Source organism: Cnephaeus nilssonii (assembly GCF_951640355.1).
Source record: "Cnephaeus nilssonii genome assembly, chromosome: 11".
NCBI classification, from domain to species: Eukaryota; Metazoa; Chordata; class Mammalia; order Chiroptera; family Vespertilionidae; genus Cnephaeus; species Cnephaeus nilssonii.
In genome coordinates, this window is record NC_137082.1 from 41,916,169 (window position 1) to 41,938,863 (window position 22,695).

Consider the following 22,695-nt stretch of genomic DNA (forward strand, 5'->3'; position numbering starts at 1 on the left):
TTGGCAGAGCTATATAGAGAGTTCTGAACAGGAATAAGACTGAGACCAGGGAAACCTAGAGAATGGTCCAGGGAAAAGATGAGCACCCAGAAAGAAGTAGGGACAGCTTGGTCACCACCAGAGGTAAATGATGAGGGAAGAAAAGGGATGTGTCAAGATTCCAGATTTGAACAGTGAATGGATTGTGATATTGTTAATCGAGAATACAGGATTCCATAAACGGTTTTGGTGTTGGAAGATTATGGGTTCAATTTTTATAGAGTTGGGTTGCAAGTACCTATTGGGAATCCAGGTGCAGATGTCAAGGGTGGCGCTTGAAGTTGAGGTTTGGCCTGAAGATTTGGGAGTTGTTGTGAACAGGTAGTTATTAATTTATTTTCTGCTGTGATGACAATACCCAGTCCTTACAGTGATAGTCCAAGGCAGTTATTGCTCAGCTCTATTATGTTTCCATTATTTGGGTTTTTTTTCTATTGTTCTCCATCACAGTAGCAACGTTTACTTTCCAAAATCTTCCATTTTCAAGGTAAGGAACCCATCAAGGTTCTCTAGAACAGTTGAAGCATTTCATGTAAATTGTCTTCCAGCATGCACAAATCTAGAATCATCATGTGCTTTGATAACTTTATTTTAAGACTTTACTCTGCTTCTATTAAAATAATTATAATACCAGACTCTGAAAAATCCCTGGTATGGTCATTTAAACCAAATTTATTAGTTATTCTTGAGTTTACAGGAAATAATTAGAATCAGTATTTTTCTCAAATAATTTCCCATTTTTAAAAATCAACTTAAATTTCCTAAAACGCCAGAAAGAACTCATTCTCCCCCAGTCTATCCTCCACATTATCTTTCATGTGAGTTCATCTTTGTCCCTACCACACACACACACACACACACACACACAGACACACACACACACACACACACACACACACACAGAGTAATCCATAAAGGCTTTTTAATTATGCACAGTCACAAATCCCAAGTGATGCAGGGGAGCTCTTGTTCATTATCACCTGCACCATTGGAGTAGTGGTTTAGGTGGCTTTGAACAATTTTGTTAACATTGACTCTTTTGGAAGAAAGAAAACCACTTCTCGCCAACATGGCCAAAAGGGAAGCCTTTCTCTAGAATCTTCCTCTGCAGTATGTAATTCTCCTTTTTTGGACTGCCTTACTTATTGGCTGCTTCCATTGTTGTGTGCATATGAGTGGCACATGTAATGGATTATTCATTTGTTCAGTGTAGGATTCTTAATTGAAAGCAGTTTTTCAAGACCATAAGCACAGGCAAAAGTATTTGAAATGAGAAAAAGTAATATGTGTGTGTTAACTTTTGGCGGACTAAGACTTTTTGTGCCTTTTTTCAATTAAATGAATATCAAGATCAAGTTATAAATCCTTGAAAGAACAGGGGTTTATAATTGAACTTTCAGCAGATTGCTTGCCAAAAACAGTGTAAATAGATGGTTTTACTTTAGTTGTGCGTTTTTGATTGAGTGCTTTTAACTAAACATTATATAGGAGGTTTGCCATACAAAGTATCGTTCTCCTCTAACCCTGAAATACTAAGATATTATCTTCGGGGGCCAGGTTGGGGGACTAGACAGCTTTTGAAAAACCAGAAATAATTATTTCTAAAACATTTTTGACGTAGAATAGATTTCAACTAATATGCTGATTTTTTAATATTAATTTTCAGATAGCAAAATAACTCAGTGGGAAGACCCAAGACTGCAGAATCCAGCTATTACTGGCCCGGTCAGTATTCTCAAGTTCTGAATCTTCAGTGTAATACTTTGGTTGTATCAAAACACACATTTCTTGTATATTACTGCTCACCTTGGTGTAATTGAGTAATGTAACATTACTCCCATCTCCTCCTGATGGGAATTTCCTGGTGAGGTGCAACTACATTTGCCTTTTCATGTGGCTTTCATTATAAAGGAAAAGAAAATGATGTGATCATGGTAGCTAAACTAAACATTTTCTTTTCTCCATTATAAAAGGATGGATTATAAGTGTAACAATCAACCCTGGCCAGTGTGGCTCAGTTGGTTGGAGCGTCGTCCTGTACACTGAAAGGTTGGGGGTTCGATCCCCGGTGGGGGCATGTACGGGGAAACAACTACTCGCTGTTTCTCTCATACATCCATGTCTCTCTGTGTGTGTCTCTCTGTTTCTATCTCTCTCTCTCTCCCTTCCCCTCTCTCTGAAAATCAGTAAAACATATCCTCAGATGAGGATTACAAATAAATAAATAATAAGTATTTTTAAAATAATAATAAAATATAAGTGAAACAATCAAATTGTCCTCTCTTCCTTTCTGTATGAGGCAAAGCCAGCCCTGTATTTGCAGAGTTTTGTCATTTCTCTAGGCCAAGGGCAGTTCATGCATGCTAACCAAATCTAAGCTGTATTCTGAATCTCTTCCAGCGCTGAAACTCTGTAAAGGTGTGGGGGAGGTTGTCGCTAACCTCTGGAGCTGGCAGATAAGATAAGAATCTTTATCTCCGCTGACCCACTAACTTTCTCATAGTCCCTTCGTGTGTACCAGGTGGGAAAAGAACCAGTTCTGCCTTAGGTATGGTGCTGCCCCTTGAAATGCTTCCACACACTGTTCGTAAGGAAGAGTGAGAACCCCTGGTCACTCGGCAGTAATGGACACTTGGTATCCAGCTCCTGGGTGGAGTTTGTAGCGTGGGGGCCACGCTCATCTCATCGGCGGGGAATGTACTAGCACCTCGTGTCAGTGGTTATAAGAGTGCAAGGAGATGATTTGGAATTTCAGGAAAGATACTGGAATCACAGAAGATGGAAAATGTGGGGTTCTTTTAAAAACTGGAGGAAGTTACATTTTATTATATTTTTAACACTGAGCTAAGAGGCCATTGGGTATTTTTAAAATACTAATGTCATGGCTTTGATCTGATTCAGTTCAAATTTTTTTTTTTATTATAAAGGTAAGTCCATTTGAAAACTTAAATGATATTAGAATGCAAGTGCACTTTTGATCTCCACCATCTTTTAATTACCTGTTGGATCTGTTCATTCGATTTACTCTGCTGCTTTCTACAGTTTACAACGTGCCCAGTAATGCCTGGGTTAAAACAGTCAATTACTTTTTCTCCATGGAGCTTACTAAATGCCTGCCATTATACCATGGCTTTCATTTCTATTTATTCGTAATCACACTAAGTTGTTAGAATAGCATTTTCTCTTCTCCATCATGAGCAACAGGTAAATTCAGTAAACAGAGCTGTTTTCAATTAGCAGAGGACTTTTAACATGATATTTCTCGGTCTTTTTCAAATCTTTTTTTTTATGGTTTATTGATCATCTACATTCACTCAAGCACGTAGTCTTGTTACTATTGAAAATTAGCATAAATCCAGATAGATTTGCCCCCAAGAGTGATCTCTATTTCCTTATTTTCCTTAAAGAGGTTGGTTTACTCTTATTATTATTAGTGTTACTTCTTTCAGTAAGAAGAGTATGTTTATTTAGGTAATTATCAGCTTAGTGTAGACATTTGGCTTTTGTCATCATTTAATTCTAATTATTTGGTCATTTCCATATGATTTTTCTCCTTGGCTTTTAAGTTATTTGGAATGTGCTTTTTAGTTTCTAAAACTATGGGAGAATTTTTGCCTGTTTCTTATTGATTTCTAATTGTATTGCATATGGTCAGAGAATATTGAATATGGAATATTGATTATTAGATATGTGAAAAGTCTTTGGAGGCTTAGCCATTTTTTGTAAATGTTCTTTTGAGTTTGAAAAGAATGTGTGTTCTGTCTTTCTTGGGTATAGACCAGTTCTTTATATATGTATACCATTAGTTGAAGCCTGTGGTGTTCAAATTATCCATTTGGATTTCTACTGTTTTCCTGGCTGTTTTATCTAACCAAGATAGCTGTGTCAAACTCCCACGGTGACTAGCTTCGTCAATCATTACATTCATTTTCTCTCCATTAGTATTTGTCTAGGACATAATTTTCTGTCTCTTGCTATGTTTTTTCTTTTCTTACCTTCTATTAGATTGATAGCGTACACTTTATTTTCTTTCATTTTTTAATACTTGCTTGGAATTTGTATTTTCTATTTCAGTTCTCTTAGTGCTCACATTAAAATTTTTAACTGACATAATTGACTTAATGTCAAAATTAATCACTCTCTACTCTCCTCCTGGACAATATAGGACTTTAGGGAACATTAGTGCCATTCTTCCCACTCCCATTTCTCGTTGTTCAGTGGAGTTTTAAAACTACCTTGTGTTTAGCACTGGCTGGGTGGCTCAGTTGGTTGGAATGTCATCCCGTACACCAAAAGATTGCCAGTTCAATCACCAGATCCCTCCCTCCCTCTCCCTCTCCCGTCCCTTTCCTCCCCCTCCCTCCCCTCTCTCCTCTCTTTCCTCTCCCTCTCTCTCCCCTTGCCTCCTTCCCTTACTCCCTCTAGAAATCCAGGATTTGAAAAACAACTACCTTGTCTTTAAACTTTCCAAATTCTCATTAGTATTTTATCTTTTTTTTTTTAACAGTCAATGCTTACTTAATTTTACTTAGATATAAACAGATTTCTTCGCCCACCACTGATTTTTACATCCCTTTTTTTCTAGGTTAAGTTTTGTTCTTAATGACATAATTCTCAAAGTGTGGTCTATAGATCAGTGTCATCCAGAAACTTGTTAGAGATGCAGATTTGGGGCCCCATCCCAGACCTACTGAAAACCAGAAACTTTGGGAGTGGGTCCAGCAATCTGTCTTTTAACAAACCCTCCCAGGGATTTTGTAGTTTACCCAAATTCGAGAACCTCTGCTCTAACAGCAACTTCAGTGGGAGCCTGAGTGGTCAACTCACTTAGTCCGAGAGGACTTATTTGACCACTCTGTGAAATGATAGATTATCTCATTCATTATAAAATTCTTAGTTAACAATTACTTTTCTTCAGTTCTTTGGAGATATTTTTTCATATCTTCTGGTCTTCTTAACTGATGATGAGAAGTTGTCAATCAAATTATCTTTTTTTATAGGTAACTCTTTGGTGATTTTGAATTTTTCTCTGTGTCTTTGATGTTCTGCAAGTTTACTGTATTATAAGGGTGGATTTTTAAAAATTAATTCTGCTTTGAACTCATTGTGGTTCTTCAATATGGGGACCATGTCTTTTCTTCATTCTGGAAAATTCTCAGCAGTTATTTCTTTACATGTTGCATCTTTCAAAATATCTGTATCAGTAACTATTGGGTAATTGATTCACTTTCACAACTATCTTATCTCTTAGCTTTCACATTTCTACCTCTCTTTGTTGCTGTATATAATGGGCTCAGCTCTTCCAGTTAAGTCTTTCTTAAGCCCTTTATATAATCTACTCTTTATCAGTTCACTTTCTCTATTATTTTAGTGTCTGTTTAATTGCTCAAAGTTCTATTTGCTCTTTTTAAATTTGCTTAGTCTTTTTAGCTATTTTTCTGTCCTGTTCTTTTATTTATTTATTTTTATTGATACTTCCAACTCTTTAATCATTCTTAAAATAGCCTCTTTATAGCCTTTTTCAGATTATCCTATTAACTCTGGTCCCAGGAACATAAACTATCCCCAGATGTTATATCTGTAGACTCTCCTCAGTGGTAGTTTATTACCTAGTTCTGTTTATAATTTGTGTGTATGCTCATCTTCATTTTTTTTTTCACATGGGGCTTTTATAAGTTCTGGCCTGTATTTTCTGTTAACTACTTCCCTTGGGATCATTCACCCCCAATTACCATAACTATGGATTTCATACCCACTTTGGTGTAGCCTTGGAGTATGAATTTATTACAGGTCTGTTTCTTTTTCTTTTTCTTCCATTTATGGTCCTGGACAGAAGGTAAGCTTCCTTGCAACTTTCCTGGGCCAGTGGGTAGAGTTTTCTTGTCCCCTTTTCAGATGCAAGTTTTTAGCAGGGAACTCTGTTCTGACTGCCTAGGTCATGCAGACTGTTGGCCAAGTCTGTTCCCCCATGTGAGGGTTAAAACCCAAGCCCCAGCACCTGTGTCTAGGTCCAGTGCCCACTTATTTCTCTATTTTGAGTCTTTCTGTTTATCTGGTACCTAGAATTTCTCTTTTTCCCAAGTTTTAAAAATATATATTATGGGGGAGGGGACCCTTTCTGTGTCCGCCCAGCACACATTACTGTACGTCAATACGCTGTCTGTATAGCAAACATCACCATTGAAGGCATTTGTAAAGTGCTCCCCATGCTTGCTGCTCTTATGAGTACTATCTTGTGCTTGTGTGACACTTTGTACTTTTCTGAGAACTTTATAATCAGCTGCTTTGACACTCTCAGCCATCCCCTCCGAAGGATAGGAAAGTTGTTCTTATTCCCAGTTTGTCAGAAGATCAGAAAGCAAATTGTGTTGCCAAAACTTACAGCAAATGTCAGACTCGGGACTAGAGCCCCAGTTGTGCTAACCTCACCAGTGTCCCCAAGCCAGACATGAGCCTTTCTCTACAGAAGACTCCAGAACCAACTGGACGGTAATGACATGAAAACATGTAGAACCATCTTACACACTAAGTCGGGTTCTCCTTTTGCTCAAAAGAGAAAGCATATGTGATGCTGAGCAAAAGGGCCTGTGATTGTTTTTAAATAGGCTTATCTTAAAAGTTAAATTATATGTAAGAAAATAAGATGTCATATTTTCAAAAGAGTGTAAATAATTTGGCCAAAACAAGAAATACATGACACACATAATTCTGTTCAGAGGCTGCACATGGGGACATCTTTGTCCTATGACATTGTTGGGATCTTTTCAGGAGGAGGAGATAAAAACCTCCTCTCCTTATTCCATTATCAGAACTACCTCTAGATGGAGGAGGATAATGATTTTTCAACCTTCATGCATCATTCCACTCAAGAAGAAAGGCCAGAAATATCCCAGCATCCTACTTCCACCCACATCTAGTCAGCACCTACCACGTTATAAGTCAGACAAGGGAATGATAAGTTCCATATCACAGGCTAGGGGCAAGTTGCAATAAATTCCATGGGAAATTTGTCCTTTAAGACTATTGAATTTTACAAGGATGAATGTGCAAGCCTTTTCTCAACATTTTCAAGGGGGGGAACCAAAACAAAGAATAATTGCTGAGAATCGTAGATTTTTAGAAATGGAAGGACCTTAAAGTTCATCTCATCAAATCCTCCTGCGTAACTGGAAAGTAGTGCCATCAAGGAGAGGTTGTCATGGAGCTAGCTGGCAGGAGTCTGTCCTAGAAGTCAGGTTTTCTAAAGCTGGCATGGGATAATGAAAGGAAATCCATTTTAGGTTATTTCCCCTCTATCACAGTTGATCATAAACATCAACCAACACTTTGCCTTCTCAAGGCTTTGCACTCACTGTCCCTGTCCCTGTCAAAATTTGTTCCCTCCGGTCACTGGTTTCTGCTCAGGTATCCCTTTCTCAGAACTGCCTTTCCTGACCACCTCATATAAAATAGCCTCCTGGGAACTCGATCATTTTTTTCTCATAGTGTTTATCACTACTTATTCACTTATTTCTTATTACCTATTGCTCCCAATTGCTTGTAATCTCCGGGAGAGAATAGGGAAATAACTCTTCGGTTGATGTACCATTATTTCCCTAGCACCTAAAATGCCTGGCACAGAATAAGTGCTCAAGAAATACCTGTTGAATGAATTAGCAAATGAACCACCAAAGAATGAATAAATAAACTGGATAGAAAATCTTTTGTTATGGGATATAGTATTGGTAGAGCAAACAACATCATAATGTCTTTATTGGCTTATTTCACAACATTGTCTCCTTTTTCTTATACTAGTAGTTGTCCAGATAGTGACAAAGTTTCTACCTTTTTTAGAATAAGAATTCACACACGATTTCATTAGACTAAACACTGTCCAGAATAAATATGATACGTGGTCAAATCCAGTGTTCAGTGGAAAAGCAAATGAAGAGTGGGTTGAAAACTAAGACCATACGTAGTATAAATTGTCTTAAGATATATCAATATGAGGTCTGTTGCTCTTGAATTACAAAGCAAAACACTGGCATGATCAGTGTTTGCTATGACTGGTTATATGTTTTTGTTTTGGCTGAGTTATTTGTGTGATTGTCTTAAAAACAGTAGAAAGGAGGGGAGGCTTATGTTTTTCATTTCTCCTCTTTCTGGTCAAGAATAAGAAGGTGAAGGTAGAAGGTTTGGAGTCTGGAGACACTTTTCTAAGGATCAGTATATTTTATCAACTTAGCCCCAAATTATATCAGCAGAAATATTCTTGCCCAAATACACACTATTTGCCAAAAAAGCAATGAGTCATTCTGAGTTTGAGGCTGCCATAGTTATGTCCATGTATACGCAAAAGCCAGTCCTTTCTGCTTCATTAAATAAATTTTAAAAAAAGTAAGCCTTTTCAATAGCCTGAAGTCAGGACTCTGACTATTGTAAGCTACTTTATAACATAGCAAGTAGAGAATATTTAAATGACTATATTAAAATGTTATTTGCCTACAGAGATTCCAGAATCTTTGAGTAATGATAGTTGAGTTACTGAGCCCACTCCTGTGATACCATAACTGCTTCACAGATAAGGCATTAAGATGTAAAGAAACCCTCACCCAAGACTACTTACTAAATAGTAAGAGGCAAACCTTCTGACCCCCAAATGGGAGACTTTTCCTGAGTGCTCTCTACCTGGTCTTACAGTCCTTGATCAGAATGTCAGTCCAGTTGCCTTTCTGCTCATTATATTTCCTCCCAAAGATTTTAAAAGCAGGATTAGTCTTTTCAAAATGACAGTAGAGGTCATTGGGGTTCTATGTTGAAATGTCATAGCCAACTCTTACCTCAATGACAGGAGAAATATAAAGATTACACCCTGACTCATATCCAGACAGAAGTCACATTGGAAAGTGTATTTTATGTAGTGTATCCCTAAATGACTTCTTGAATATCAACATAGTTGTTTTCAGGGGTGAAAGCCCTACTCAGTGCTGATTTGCCTTAATCATTTCTAGAACTTTCCCATGTGCTCTGTACATAGACATGTTAATTTCAATGATAATATGGAGAATGAGAATTTTAAGGTGTATGATTAATGAAGTTCTCTGAATGTTGGCTCAGTTTACATAAAGTTGCAAGTGTTATTCCCCCTCATTTACGTTTACAAATTTATCTTCTAGGCGGTTCCTTACTCCAGAGAATTTAAGCAGAAATATGACTACTTTAGGAAGAAATTAAAGAAACCTGTGAGTAACATGTCTTCCAAAAATGCTGTTTTAGTCCTTTGTAAGTTACCAAAGTTACTTCAGTGCAAGTGACTTGTTACTTTTCTGTGTGTACTAAGAATATAAACTTCCTTTTTTTACTGTACTTTGATCCACCTCGATCTTCCACCTGAATTTTCTTTTTAACAGAAATGGTAAGTGAAGATTGGCTAGTATTACATATCAAATCACCTGAAGGGTTATTTCTTATGTAATATGTAAAAAGATAGAAATGGTTTTATGGGAAATAGAATAATTTTGGACCTAGTTGAAAAATTCAGAGAAGCCTATGCAGTTGTTATGGTTATCCTATTTTATAAAACCTAGATCCTCGGTAGAAAAATGTTCAAGCCCTTCCCTTTAAATTCAGAAGTATAATTTTAATTATAATACTTACTACAGTACGATTTATATTTGATTATATTTGGCATGTTAAGACCAATTATAATTTTCAAATGAAAATTCTCACTGGGAAACCCTATACAATTTTTACAGAACTGAGAAACCCAGTAAGGTTTTTACAGGCAGTGATTTAAATCACAATATTTTCTACTGACACATCATCCCAAATTTTTCAATATAGGTTTTCTGTTTTATTTTGTTATTTCACTTCTGTGATACAGGTTTTTACCAGTTTTCTTCTCCATTTGTGCATTCACTGTTTGGGGTTTGGGATGTTTTGTCTTATTTGGTGTCACCATTTCTCGGCTTCTTCCCACTGGGGAAAGACCCTCACTCAGGTCTCCCCATTTTGCCTGTGCTGCATCACTGTCTCCCTGCTCCAGTCCTCAGTCAGAGCCTCACTTTGGAGGCATCTGCTCTGGGTGAGGCACTGGGGATAGAGATGCGAGAGACAGTCTCTGCCTCCGGAGCTCCCACTTAGGAGTTCTGTCCTCCCTTCCAACATCCTCATGCAACTAGCTCTTTGATGACTGCTTTTGAAATGACTCAAATTTAAACACATTAAAATCCCCAGTTTCTCCGTGAGTTACCTGCATTCCCCCAGTCATAAGGGGTGACTTTAGGGACTTCACTCTGTGTCATTCCAGGTGGCACTTTCACTAACTGACTCTGCAAATCTGTTTTATGGCAAAGCTGCCCCATCCCTCATTTTTCCAGGAAGCAGTTACAACCTATCAAGTGCTTTTTTGTTTTCATATTTATTAACTACTAGAGGCCCAGTGCATGAAATTCGTGCATGGGTCAGCCCAGCCTGCACCCTTTCCAATCCAGGACCCCTCAGGGGATGTCCGACTGCCAGTTTAGGCCTTGTTGCCCCTAACTGCCCCCACTGCTGTCCAGGTCGCCCACAACTGCCCCCTCCCTGCCACCCTGGTCACTCCTAACTGCCCCCCCACCGGCCTGGTCACCCCTTACTGCCCCCCCCACTGACCTAGTTGCCCCTCACTGCCCCCCACCCCGATCGTCCCCAACTGCCCCCCCCCCCACCGGCCTGGTCACTCCCACTGCCCTCCTCTGCTGGCCTGGTCGCCCCTAACTGCCCCCCCCCACCACCACCGACCTGGTCACCCCACACAGCCTGCTTGTTCAGTCGTTTGGTCGTCCCTCACTAACCCCCCTGCCGGCCTGGTTGTAGGCAGCCATCTTGGGAGGGCGTGAGGGTCAATTTGCATATTACCTCTTTATTATATAGGATGGCCTGTGGGATGCTTTCCCACAATTTGGCATAATAACCAGGGGCCCACTCCCCATGGTAGTAGAATCAGCGTGTGGACCATAACTACCAGCTGGAGTTGAGCATGCTCCCATCCTGGCCAGGTGGGGATTATTGTGGGTTTTGATTGCCTGGACTGAAGTCACTTCCTTTGACAGAAACAGTATAAACAGTTAACCATATTTCAGTTGCTGCTGGGCAGATAAGCACCCCACAATTGTTCATAAACGGGGGAGGATGACTGCTCAGCAGATGTTGTTCTGCAGCACATGCTGCCAGCTCAGTCTGACAGCTGCTGGTGGCCGCTGTGTGTCTCAGTGAGGCTTTCTGACTGCAAAGAAACCTCCATAAGGGAGGGATGCTCAGTTGGAACCATTCATCCCTGCTTGTTTATTTGAAGACTGCCATCGTTTCTCTCCTGTGAAGTAAGGTGCATGTTTAGTGTATGATTATGTGATTTTTTTTTCTTTTGTGTAGGCTGATATTCCAAATAGGTTTGAAATGAAACTTCACAGAAATAACATTTTTGAAGAGTCCTATCGGAGGATCATGTCTGTGAAAAGACCAGATGTCCTAAAAGCTAGACTGTGGATTGAATTTGAATCAGAGAAAGGCCTTGACTATGGGGGTGTGGCCAGAGAATGGTTCTTCTTACTGTCCAAAGAGATGTTCAACCCCTACTATGGTCTCTTCGAATACTCTGCAACGTAAGTATATGGAGCAAATTCAGAATGTGTGCCACTGAAACAGTTTTATTCTTGATAGTTTCAGCTTACGAAAGAGTAAGTGGCTCACTCATTTGAAATGAATTAACACTGCTGTTTTCAGTCCCCACTCCCCTCCACCACCAACCCACACACCCCGCGCCCCCCCGCCCCGTAAGTCTAGAACAGGTTCTGACTCTACCTGGTGAGATAATGTACTCCGAACACCAAAAAATGGTTTTTCTCTTGTCTGTTGGGTTCACTTAATTGAAATTGAAAGTGTGCTGATTACTTACAGTAAGGAACAAGAGGCAATTTTCATTCATAATGTTATGTTAATTCAGGAGAATTTGTCAATGTCAGAATTCAGATAGTCATTGTCGTCTCATGGACAAAATTAGTTTCTGAAGGAACACTAGTTAAAGGCAAATTATGATGACTTTGAGGAGGACCTATTCTTCAGGCTCCAAAGGACACCGCCCTGGTCCTGAAAGGGAAGAACCAGATTCCCTGGGCATTAGGATTTCATCATTGCCGGGCATGGAAACTAAAACAGACTCCGCTGCTTTCTCAGGACTCCGACATTGCCTGCTTATCAGGCCCCGCTCCTCCTGCAGGCTGTGGACCCACGTACCTGTAGACTAGTTGTTGGCCTTGCCGAAAGGCAGCCTTGCTCTAAGGGACATGGGTTTGTCCACATCTCCCACTCTCTCCTGGGGCTCTGTTGGAGGCAGACTCAGGATCCTGCCCAGTTGTTCTAGCCAAGAATCGCCCAGCTTGTTTATTGTTGTCCCATGAGAAAGCTCACTAGGTAAAATTGATCACAAAAATTGAAGTGGCAGGCAGGGCATGGGGGGAGAAGGGGGCAGGATCCTCATCTCTCAGATCCCCTAAAAGAATGTCTATGGAGCCAAATTGGAAAACCATGATCCTCATGATTTTGAGACCAGAGGCGGACATGTAAACATTTTTGTGGTTTACGGTGTTAAGACAGCATATGCTGTTACCAATGCCCTTGGGGCTGTCAGGGCCCAGCAGCGGTGGTCAGAGCAAACATTGGGCCTGGAGGAAAAATGTTCATCTCCAAATAAATGCCTCTTAAAGGAACAAATCCTCCTCAGAGAACCTGAAGTAAGTACTCACATCATTGCAGTCCGTGCACGGTCCCTTTATTATGTGGTGATTCGCACCTTCCGAAGATACTTGGCTGAACCATATGCAATTGACATTTTTGTAAATCAAAAATAGTCAAATATCAACACTCTCTTACGATTTAACTTACAAAGGGCATGTGCACCAGCTCCATGGGACCTCAGTCGGTGACAGAAAGAGGCTAACTAAATGGTAAGTCCCATTCTCTAGCTCATGCCTTTCCCCATCAGGAGCAGAGTACCTGTGAAAAAAGCATTAGCACCATAAAAGCTAATGACAGGCAGCAAAGAAAGATGCAGATTTTTGTGTTTCTTCTTTAAAAATATGATTGGGCTTTTTCTCTCTCTTCTTCCCCAAGCGACAACTACACACTTCAGATCAACCCCAATTCAGGCCTCTGTAATGAAGACCATTTGTCCTATTTCACTTTTATTGGAAGAGTGGCTGGTCTGGCAGTATTTCATGGGAAACTTTTAGATGGTAAGTTATTAAAAAGTTTTGAAGTCATCAAAATAGGACAGTGTTATTTATGGTTCCTTATTAGGTGACTCATCTTTCCCATCATAGATGTTAAGCAAAAGCTCCACTGATTCTGTGTAATTCAATTATTTTTATGTTTTGCCTGTAATTGAGGTGCTTTTCCACTGGAGTCATCTTAATTTGAGCACTGACAGTATAGTGTCTACACACAGTTTAAAAATTTTTTACAAAACAAACAAGTGTGAAGCACAGAACATCCTGTGATTATGTGTTTTCTGCTTTTAAGAACAACTTCTAATTTTTTTAGGGAGAGCTAGATTTGGTGACAGATGGAAAAGCTAATTGAAAAGTTAATCAAAATGATCAGAATCATCACTGTTCTGCTGTTGTTTCAAATTGTTAATTTTATTTGAATGTGAAGAGACTGTAAATATTTATTATTTTTATTTGAATGGTAAGAGACTCTCAGTAATGTTATGCTGAGCTAAGACCTTGACCCACAAATGGCACAAAGTAATCTCGTTCTTATTTAAAATATGTAAGCCATGGAAGAATCTCAGGGTCCCTTGTAAGTTAGAAGTCAGACCCCTCCCCTGGCATATCTCTTAGGCTTGTAATAGAGACTTCTTATGGATTTGGTCATTTCCAAAGTATTGCCCGTGAGAAAGGACACTATTTAAATCATTGAAGGGGAATTAAAAATATTTTTGAAAGATTTGGGGATAAAATTGTTGAGGATAGAAGAGAGAATAAGATTTGAGGTTGGCATTACAGCTACTGTAGAGAGAGGTCCAGGGAAGTAATGTTCATTGCTTCTGTGGAACCTTAGCTATTCCAGTAAATAATTGATGTACCCCTCTGTACTTCATCCTTTAATATATTTTTACTGGTACTTGCTGGCTGATTTTGATCCTCTGATTTCAATGTTTTTACTTGGGGGAAATAAGCACTTTTTTTTCATGAGAAAGAAACTGCACTCACTCTTTCCATATATGTTCGTTGTGTGAATATATTTTAATTTGCTACACTGGCGTTGTGCCATAGATTATTTCAGCTGTTCAAATTCACTTCATCCTTTTCTTAGAAGGTCAGTCTGTACACCTTCTGCCAAGTGAGAACACGTCCTTAGTGGCTGTGGGGAAATAGACGTGTCAGATATGATCCTGACTCCGTGAACTTCTAATCTAGTGGGCAAATGAAAAGAAGAAGACTCACAGTGACAAAGTTCCATCGGAAGGGCCACAGGGGGTCCAACGAGGAGACGAAGAAACCCTGATTCGCCTGGAGGGCCCAGAGCACTTCAACAGGATTAGGCCCAGCTTGCGAGGGGGGTGGGATTTGAACAGTTAGAAGCTGGGACCATTTCAGAAGTCCAAGTACTGGCCGAGTCAAGGCTCATGGAGGGAGTAGTGGAAAGCAGCAGGAACCGTGGGGGAGTCTAGGACACTACTGCCAAAGGTGATACCAGTGTACGTCAGGAATTGCAGAATTGAGGACCAGAATGCCCTTAAAAATGCAAATGCCCCTGTAGGCAGAGCACACACACGCCACAGCCAGCCCCCACTCCCTTATTTCGGCTTCATCCTCTGCCTCCCGAGAAACCGAAGGTGTTTGAGTCTGCAGCTTAGGGCCACCCTGAGCCATTGTGAATAGGAATACGCTGCAGAGGGTTGGTGACATTAGATGAGGAGGCGTGTGATGCTGACCTGCCTGTGGACAGGTGGATTGGGGGGCCCTGTGGGACACCTGTGTGATGGTGTCCTCACTGCCATTGCCTCACTTTGGCCTTCATCAGCCCTGCTCTGGAAGATTGCAAAGCCTCCTAAGTGGTCTCCCTCATGTCCTCTTGTCCCCTTCCTGCTTTTTCTCCATGCCTGCCCCAGGAGTGGTCCTGATGTGCAGATGGAATCACCTGGCCTTCCAGGACTGCCCGGTGCCCTCATTCAGGCAGCAGCCCAAACTGCCCCGCACCCCACTGCCCCATCCATTCTCTGGCCTGTCCTCCCCAGGACACCTTGTGCTTCCGCCCTGACAGACCACTCACAAATCCTGATCTTGTCCCTCTGCTTAGAGTGCCCTCTGTCCCCTGTTCAAGTGCCTTGTTTACACTGAAAATTCTTGCCAGGCCTTGAGGCTTATTTGTCACCCTAAGGAGCCTTTTTGACCCCTTTCTGCTGTACCACCTCTACAAGTATAACTATCCTCCTTACTACCCCCCGCCCCTCCAAAATAACAAACCACCAGGCCCTGGTCTACTGGTCACAGATACTACAGAAGGTCTTTGATTGTCCTGTCCTGTCTCTCATTCATATTGAAGGCATGTTCAGCTTGTATTTCATTTCTGTTGCACAGTAATATCAACGACTTGAAACTAATCCCGTTTTCATCCTGTTTTAGGTTTCTTCATTAGACCGTTTTACAAAATGATGCTGGGAAAGCAGATAACTCTGAATGACATGGAATCTGTGGTGAGTGAACGCAGATCTTCCCACTGGGTGTCGTGGGCCACGTGTGTCTCAACAGAAGGCAGCTGTGACATGTTGTCTCAGCGCTTTCTATGGGTGTCTCCATTCCGTGTCAATAATAGGGACCATTTAATTGTTAAAGAGTTTGATTGATCTCCCTAATTTTCTAATAAGCAAATCATGGTTTCCATTAACTAGAAGCATGGTTGTTGAGTTGGATACACCCAAACCTCAGTTACCTCTGCTTACCTGCGACTGGTGTGACCAGCTTAAACCCCAGGGTCACCTGGAGACCTCATGGCAGTGCTTGTTTTCCATCGAAAACTGCTAATACTGAACGTTTAGAGACTCATCTGCTATTTCAGTTTTCTGACCTCAGGAAATGGCGAGGGCACAGGCCAAAACAGTTGATACAGGGAAGAGTACATACATTCATTCTAGACGTGGAGGGGGTGAGTGAGTAATACACAAGTCAGGAAATGAATGCTTTGAGAAGTTTTCTGAAAAGCGATTTGGGCCCTGCTCAGTGGTTAGAGCATTGGCCCCCCACACCTACATTTGAAGGGTTAGATTTCCAGTCAAGGGCACAGACTGGAGTTGCAGGTTCAAACCTGGCCCCGATCCCAGCACTGGAATCCCTGAGAGAGGGGAGGCCAGGCCTTTGTGGCTTGCGTTCTGGGTCCCACTTACACTGACTTGCAGAGAGCAGTACAAGCACAGAAAGAGGTGGGACTTAAACCATCGATATTTACTTAGTTAGAATGTTCTCATCCTTCTTATTGTCCTTTGATATTTTTACTCTTCAGAGACAGGAAGTATATTCATCTTCCACGTTCGGTTGTATAATTTGACGACCGCCATCTAGAGCAGGTTGCTTCCTCTCCACTTCACCGAGGACAGGATTCAGCTACAAACCCTGCTGCTACTGAAACAATTGTTTTGTTTGTATTTTAAATTAAAGGGGCAGAGTAGGTTTGAAGTGGAGCAGAAAACATATTAGAGACTAATACAATTCTTGAGCAATGTGTATGGAATTACATTAGAAGGACTTAATTATTTAAAGTCAAACAAGTTTGTATTTTTGGGGAAAAAAAAAAGCTTAATTTTCATTTCTGTGTCACTTCTCTAGGATAGTGAATACTACAACTCTTTGAAATGGATCCTGGAGAATGATCCCACTGAACTGGACCTCATGTTCTGTATCGATGAAGAAAACTTTGGGCAGGTACGTCCGGGGAACCCCAGGGGCTCCTCTCCAACTTTTAGAAAGTCTTGCTTTTGCACAGGTTGTAACAAAACTTTTCTGGACAATTAAAAACCACCACCAGGAGCATTAGCTGTTAGTCATCATCTCATTGTATCAGCACTGTATTGTTAAGCTAGAAAGCAAAGCCCCAGTTCCAGCAAAGTGACAGAAATTCTGAGGCCGCTGGGCCTGAGCGGGCACCTACTTCTAATCTAAAGCAAAGCAGAAACGTTTGTGCCTTGGTTTTAGAATTTAGGTACTTCAAAAAATAGTGTGCTTACTCAATGATATAATTACATGATCAGGAGTAGGTGATGTTTTGGGGAACTTGGGCTTTTTTCTCTGCTTAATGGTTCTGTTGTTATTTATCTTCTGGGGCCAAGCAGGCTCAGGTCTCTCTCCCATCCCTTCTTGCTTTGTGCCCACACTGTCATTAAGGCTAGATTAATCAGAAAGGTTAATGTCAAAGATAAAGTCACCTGCTAGGAATTTTCATCACCACCTGAACGTTCTGTAGGATGTGTTTGTCTTAAACCTAGGACCTCTGATTCATTTGTGATAACCTTTGATAACAGTGCTTCTTGGGAGGTCTTTTCAGGGATGTCCAACCCTGGTACTCATCCTTCCACAGAAGCACAGAGAGATTTCTCATCTCTCAGACCAGGTCTCATGGCCTTGAAATGAATGAAATCATGGAGCTGATTTTAAAGATTGCCATATGGGAAATGAAATAGATTGATTCCTTACTGCTTCAGAGATAATTAAAAGTTTGCTTACAGTTCAGCAGACATTAGCAATGCCAAAGGCATGAGCAGGTGATCTGGAAAATCCTTTGTTACAGTGAAATGTCACTACTTCCACCTAATAAATGAAAACCAAACACAAGACATTTGGATTTTTAAGTAGTTTCTAATAAAGATTCTGATTATTATTATAGTTCATGTTACTTATTAAAGACAGTTCTCAGATCTCTTGGTTTAATACTATAGATTCTTCTGACTTTTGAGCTGAACAAGGTAGAGTAACGCAGTAATCAGGACACACAAGATGAGTAAGCTAATGATCAGGTGCCCTACTTGTTAAATTACTGCCTTGCTTTTTTAGAGAGCTAACCTGATTAACAGGGAACAAATGTATCTATTCATTCTGGGAAGAAATGTAGAGTGAATTAAGCACCCACATACTGATCGCATCTTCCATACCCAATCCATCACCAAGCCTGTTCATTTTAGCTTCCAAGTCTTTTTCAGATCTGTCTTTTGTCCCTGACTGTTCCACCACCAACACCCAAGTCTAAGCTACCGTCTTGCCTCATAAACTCGAAACTGATCTCTTTATATCCACTTTGGCCTCCCATAATGGTCTCTTCAGAATGTCGGAGTGTCATGTCATTCCTCTACCAGAAACAGTTAGAGACTGCCCACTGCCCTTGAGATTAACTTGCCCCATGGTGTCCTGCATGACCTGGTCCTGCCTGCCCCATCTCCGGGGAAGGTACAGCTGTCCCTCATGCATTCTGGGTCTGGTCCCAGGTTTCTTCTCAGAGCCTCGGGATCCTTGCTCATGCTGTTCCTTCTGTTGGGAACACACTGCCTCCCATCTTCAGATCAGACCCAGGCCATATGCCTCAGAGTATCTTCCATGTCTCCCTGGGGCATGTACCATGGGTGATGTGGCATTTACTTGTATGTGTGTTTAGCATATGCCTCTCCCACCAGGCTCAGTCTTGGTGATGGCAGCACAGGGTCTGCCTTCCGCTTACCTTTGTGCCCATGCTACTTGGCATACTGCCTGGTACGAGGTAGGCACTCAAAATAGTCATTGAACCCACACTGTGGGCATCAGAGAAACACCTGTGCAAGCCTCTCACTGCTTTCAGCCTCAGTAGAGCTGGTGACTGGACAGTGCAGTTTATTCTAACCCAAGAGGAAGCCCAAGTCTCCCTCGTGCCACACACCAGGTCATTTCCTCAGGGGCGTGCAGCTACCACAATGTGAAGTGTCCATGCCCTTGGCCCTCCGCGGTGCCTTGTTTTGTTTTTTTATTCCACAATTAGAAAAATCAGACCAGGAAGTGGTGGGAGCCGTCGCTTCATGTAATGAAACTGCAGCTGTTGCCATTAAATTTTGTGATTTGTTTTCTTCCTGATTGATGAGAATCTGGAGCTGCTGGTTTCTGGGACTGACTAGGAATGTTTCAAATGAACAAATTTCAGTGTGTTTGCACAGCCATCATATGCCAAACAGACAGAATAAACTGTACACCCATGTGCTTCCCCAAAGTTTCTATGAGAAGACACATATTGTTTGTAAAACAATCGGCTTCACCCTCCTTCCCCACCTGCTGGCCATTGCTCAGTACACATTGGTATTAGGTGGCCCCACACAGGAGAGGGCGTGGCTCGACCTCAGCTGCTTTGCTCTTTACGATCAGGTAGATCCCTCTCTGCAGCCTCGTGTCTTAAGCTTCTTTAAGTTCCTGAGTTTTGCCTCTTTAAAAAAATCCCACACATCTTTTTTTATGACTATAAAATTTAATTTTCCAAAACCAATAAGATACATTAGGATTTGGGTCTCTAGTCTCTGGGGACATACCCTGGCTTTTCTGTAAACACAATTAATTCCTTCTCCATTGTTGCTAATGTCTGAAGAATAATGAAAACTCACAAATAACCATAAAATAGTTTGCCTTTAATGATAACATCTTTAACTGTGTCTTAACAACGTAAAAACCTTGTTAAACATCCTCTTGTACACAAAGCCTATTTCCTGGAAAATATTTCTGAATAAATTTTGCTCATCTTCCTCTTATAGTGAGACATAAATTACCCAGTAATAACCCACAGAATAACTTCATGATGGTGACTGTTGTTTTGTCTTTGTAATTACAGACATATCAAGTGGATCTGAAGCCCAATGGGTCCGAAATAATGGTTACAAATGAAAACAAAAGGGAATATATTGAGTATGTATATGCACATTTACAATTTTTTATTATATTGAGCAGCATGTCAGGTGGCCTGTGCTTGGACCATCTCAGCAAGCAGATAGCACCCTGGCCGGCAAGGCTGTCCTCATTCAGAAAGTTCAGACTTGGAATAGATTTTAGAACACTCCACCCAGGTGACTAGGGTGGAAAGTCTGGGGATTCAGACATTGTGACATGTGTTGTGCATCATTCCTTGCAGTGAATTCCTTTAGGTTTCAGATTTGGTGGGTGTGGGGTTGGGCAGAGTCGCAGCTATCTTCACTGAGAAAAGGATGATAGAAATCTCCACCTGCTCCCTGACACCTGCAAGCCTCTGGTGCCGGAAGGCCTTCAGGCTGCTGACGCAGCTCAGCACAGAAAAGCCTGGTGGGGCTGAGCAGAGGTTGTGGGGGGGCTGGTCCTCGAGGGCCATCGCCACGTGCCCCCTCAAAGGTGAGAGCAGTGATGACAAGATCCTCGTGCTGTTTCACAACAAAACGCCTTGGAAGGTATCCGAAGTTGATTCGCCTGGCAATAAATTCTGCTGTCACTAGACATTGTCACGGGGAGATGGTTTCAGTGGATCTGTTACATAAGAAGGTCTTATCATTAACCCTCTATATTATAGTATTAAAGTATTAGTGTACATCATTTTGCACTGTATGTCATTGTTGAAAATCAGTACAATGTATACTAGAGTGAAATATCATTTGATAAAGTATGTTGTGCTGGTACTCCCTTTAAAATGTAAGTACATATGTATACATAGGTGGGCATGTATATATGTGAATTTATATGTGTATGCATGTTCTTCACATATGCATATGTATTCACATCCCATGACCTTTAGTCACATTTATAAAGCAACTTATATAAACTAAGCCTTAATCTGGGGAAAAGAAATCAACTATTCCTTTGAAATCCTCAGTGAGATTTTAGGTTTTTCACATGTGTTCTAGTTACTCTCGAAAGAATTAATGAATAAACAGTGCATGCCACAGCCCTGGAGCCCCGATTTCCTTTGCCAGTGTAGGGGTTTCTCTCCTTTGTCTGATGAACCTCGATTGAAGCTGTGAAGAAAGACGTGAGCTCTATAATGACGAAGGTGCTTAAAAGCTATTCTGTTTTCTCCCTCAGCTTAGTCATCCAGTGGAGGTTTGTGAACAGGGTCCAGAAGCAAATGAACGCCTTCTTGGAGGTAAGCTTGCACCCGCTGGGATTGTCCGCCTGGAAATGATCACCCACCACACGACACGACGGGCACAGGCTGGGGACACACGGCCCAAAGGTCAGGGCCGCACAGCCTGCACCATGGACCAGTCCCCAGGGCAGAAGTGTCAGCCACCACGTGACCACCCTTTCATTTTGTTAGTTTAGTGTTACCCTCTTTGCTTCTTATTTCTTAACTAGACGCCCAGTGCATGGACTCGTGCACCGGTTGGAGTCCCTCAGCCTGGACTGTACCCTTTTACAATCCAGACCCCTCGGGGGATGTTGGACTGTCAGTTTCGGGGATCTGGCCGAGACCAGCAGTCTGACATCCCCCAAGGGATGTAGCAGTGCATGAAGCGGCAGGCGGCCAGGGAGGAGCCCAAGCCAGGCTCAGCGCTCAGCACTCCTTAACCACTAGCTCCTTAGTGCTGTCACAGGCAGGAGAGGCTCCCGCCACCACCGCTGCTGCGCTCGCCAGCCATGAACCTGGCTTCTGGCTGAGCAGAGCTCCCACTGTGGGAGCGCACTGACCACCAGAGGGCAGTTCCTGCGTTGAGCGTCTGCCCCCTGGTGGTCAGTGTGCATCATAGCGACAGGTCATTCCAGTCATGCTGTCTTAATGGTCACTTAGGCTTCTATATATGTAGATGTTCCTTAACTGTTTTTAAAGAGACCTTTTTACAAACTTGAACCAGAAGGTAGGCCCCCACACAGAAGCCAGACCCACTGGCCTGCATTTGTGGGTGGTGCCCAAGGGAAGGCTGGGAGATGCACTGCCTGATGTGTCCTCCAAAGCCTGAGGACTCGGGCTGAACATATCAAGCTCCTCAGTAGCGAAGCTGTTGCCTTCATGGCTGTCTTCACGGCTCCTCACAGACTTCACTCCGTGTAGCACGTGGAAACTATTTTCTTAGGCTGAGTTTTATCTTAGAGCAAAGTGCCAACCACCTTGTGCCAACTGGCACTGGATGACATGGGGTGCAGGCACCTCTCAGATCCAAGGATTTGATGTCAGTGGTGTCCCCAGGCCCCTTGTGAGAGGCCTGAGGGGATGGATTCGTCATTTCTAAAAATGCTTCCCTTTGACCAAAAGTGAAATGCTTTCTTAAATCTTGATGATGGGTATTAGTTACTCAAAGCAGACCTAGAAACAAGCCCCAACCATACATTATAAATTCCCAGTGAACTGATGCGAAATTTACCCCAGCTCGTGGTGATTGAGCCCCAAACCCAGCTTCAGGGACTTGGGGGCATAAGTATGAGAACAACAGGTTTCATACTTTATATAAGAAACCCAGAAGCACATTCCTGGGCCCCACCCCATGTGATCCCTCCATACTTTCAAAAATCTGGCCCACCCTGGCCAGGTAGCTCAGTTGGTTAGAGCCGTGGTCGGCAAACTGCGGCTCGCGAGCCACATGCGGCTCTTTGGCCCCTTGAGTGTGGCTCTTCCACAAAATACCATGGCCTGGGCGAGTCTATTTTGAAGAAGTGGCATTAGAAGAAGTTTAAGTTT

At 41.8% G+C, this 22,695-nt stretch overlaps 1 protein-coding gene across 9 annotated transcripts in view; it reads left to right on the forward strand.

Annotated features, from left to right (window-relative positions):
* Window positions 1-22,695, forward strand: part of NEDD4L (NEDD4 like E3 ubiquitin protein ligase) — a 310,671-nt gene that overhangs the window by 274,959 nt on the left and 13,017 nt on the right. For all 9 annotated transcript variants that reach the window (XM_079783553.1, XM_079783552.1, XM_079783555.1 and 6 more), the window contains 8 exons: window positions 1,706-1,764; window positions 9,195-9,260; window positions 11,431-11,660; window positions 13,168-13,289; window positions 15,687-15,757; window positions 16,884-16,979; window positions 19,891-19,964; window positions 21,105-21,165. In XM_079783553.1, coding sequence (XP_079639679.1) covers window positions 1,706-1,764; window positions 9,195-9,260; window positions 11,431-11,660; window positions 13,168-13,289; window positions 15,687-15,757; window positions 16,884-16,979; window positions 19,891-19,964; window positions 21,105-21,165 — 779 coding nt within the window. The remainder of the gene's footprint in view (window positions 1-1,705; window positions 1,765-9,194; window positions 9,261-11,430; window positions 11,661-13,167; window positions 13,290-15,686; window positions 15,758-16,883; window positions 16,980-19,890; window positions 19,965-21,104; window positions 21,166-22,695) is intronic.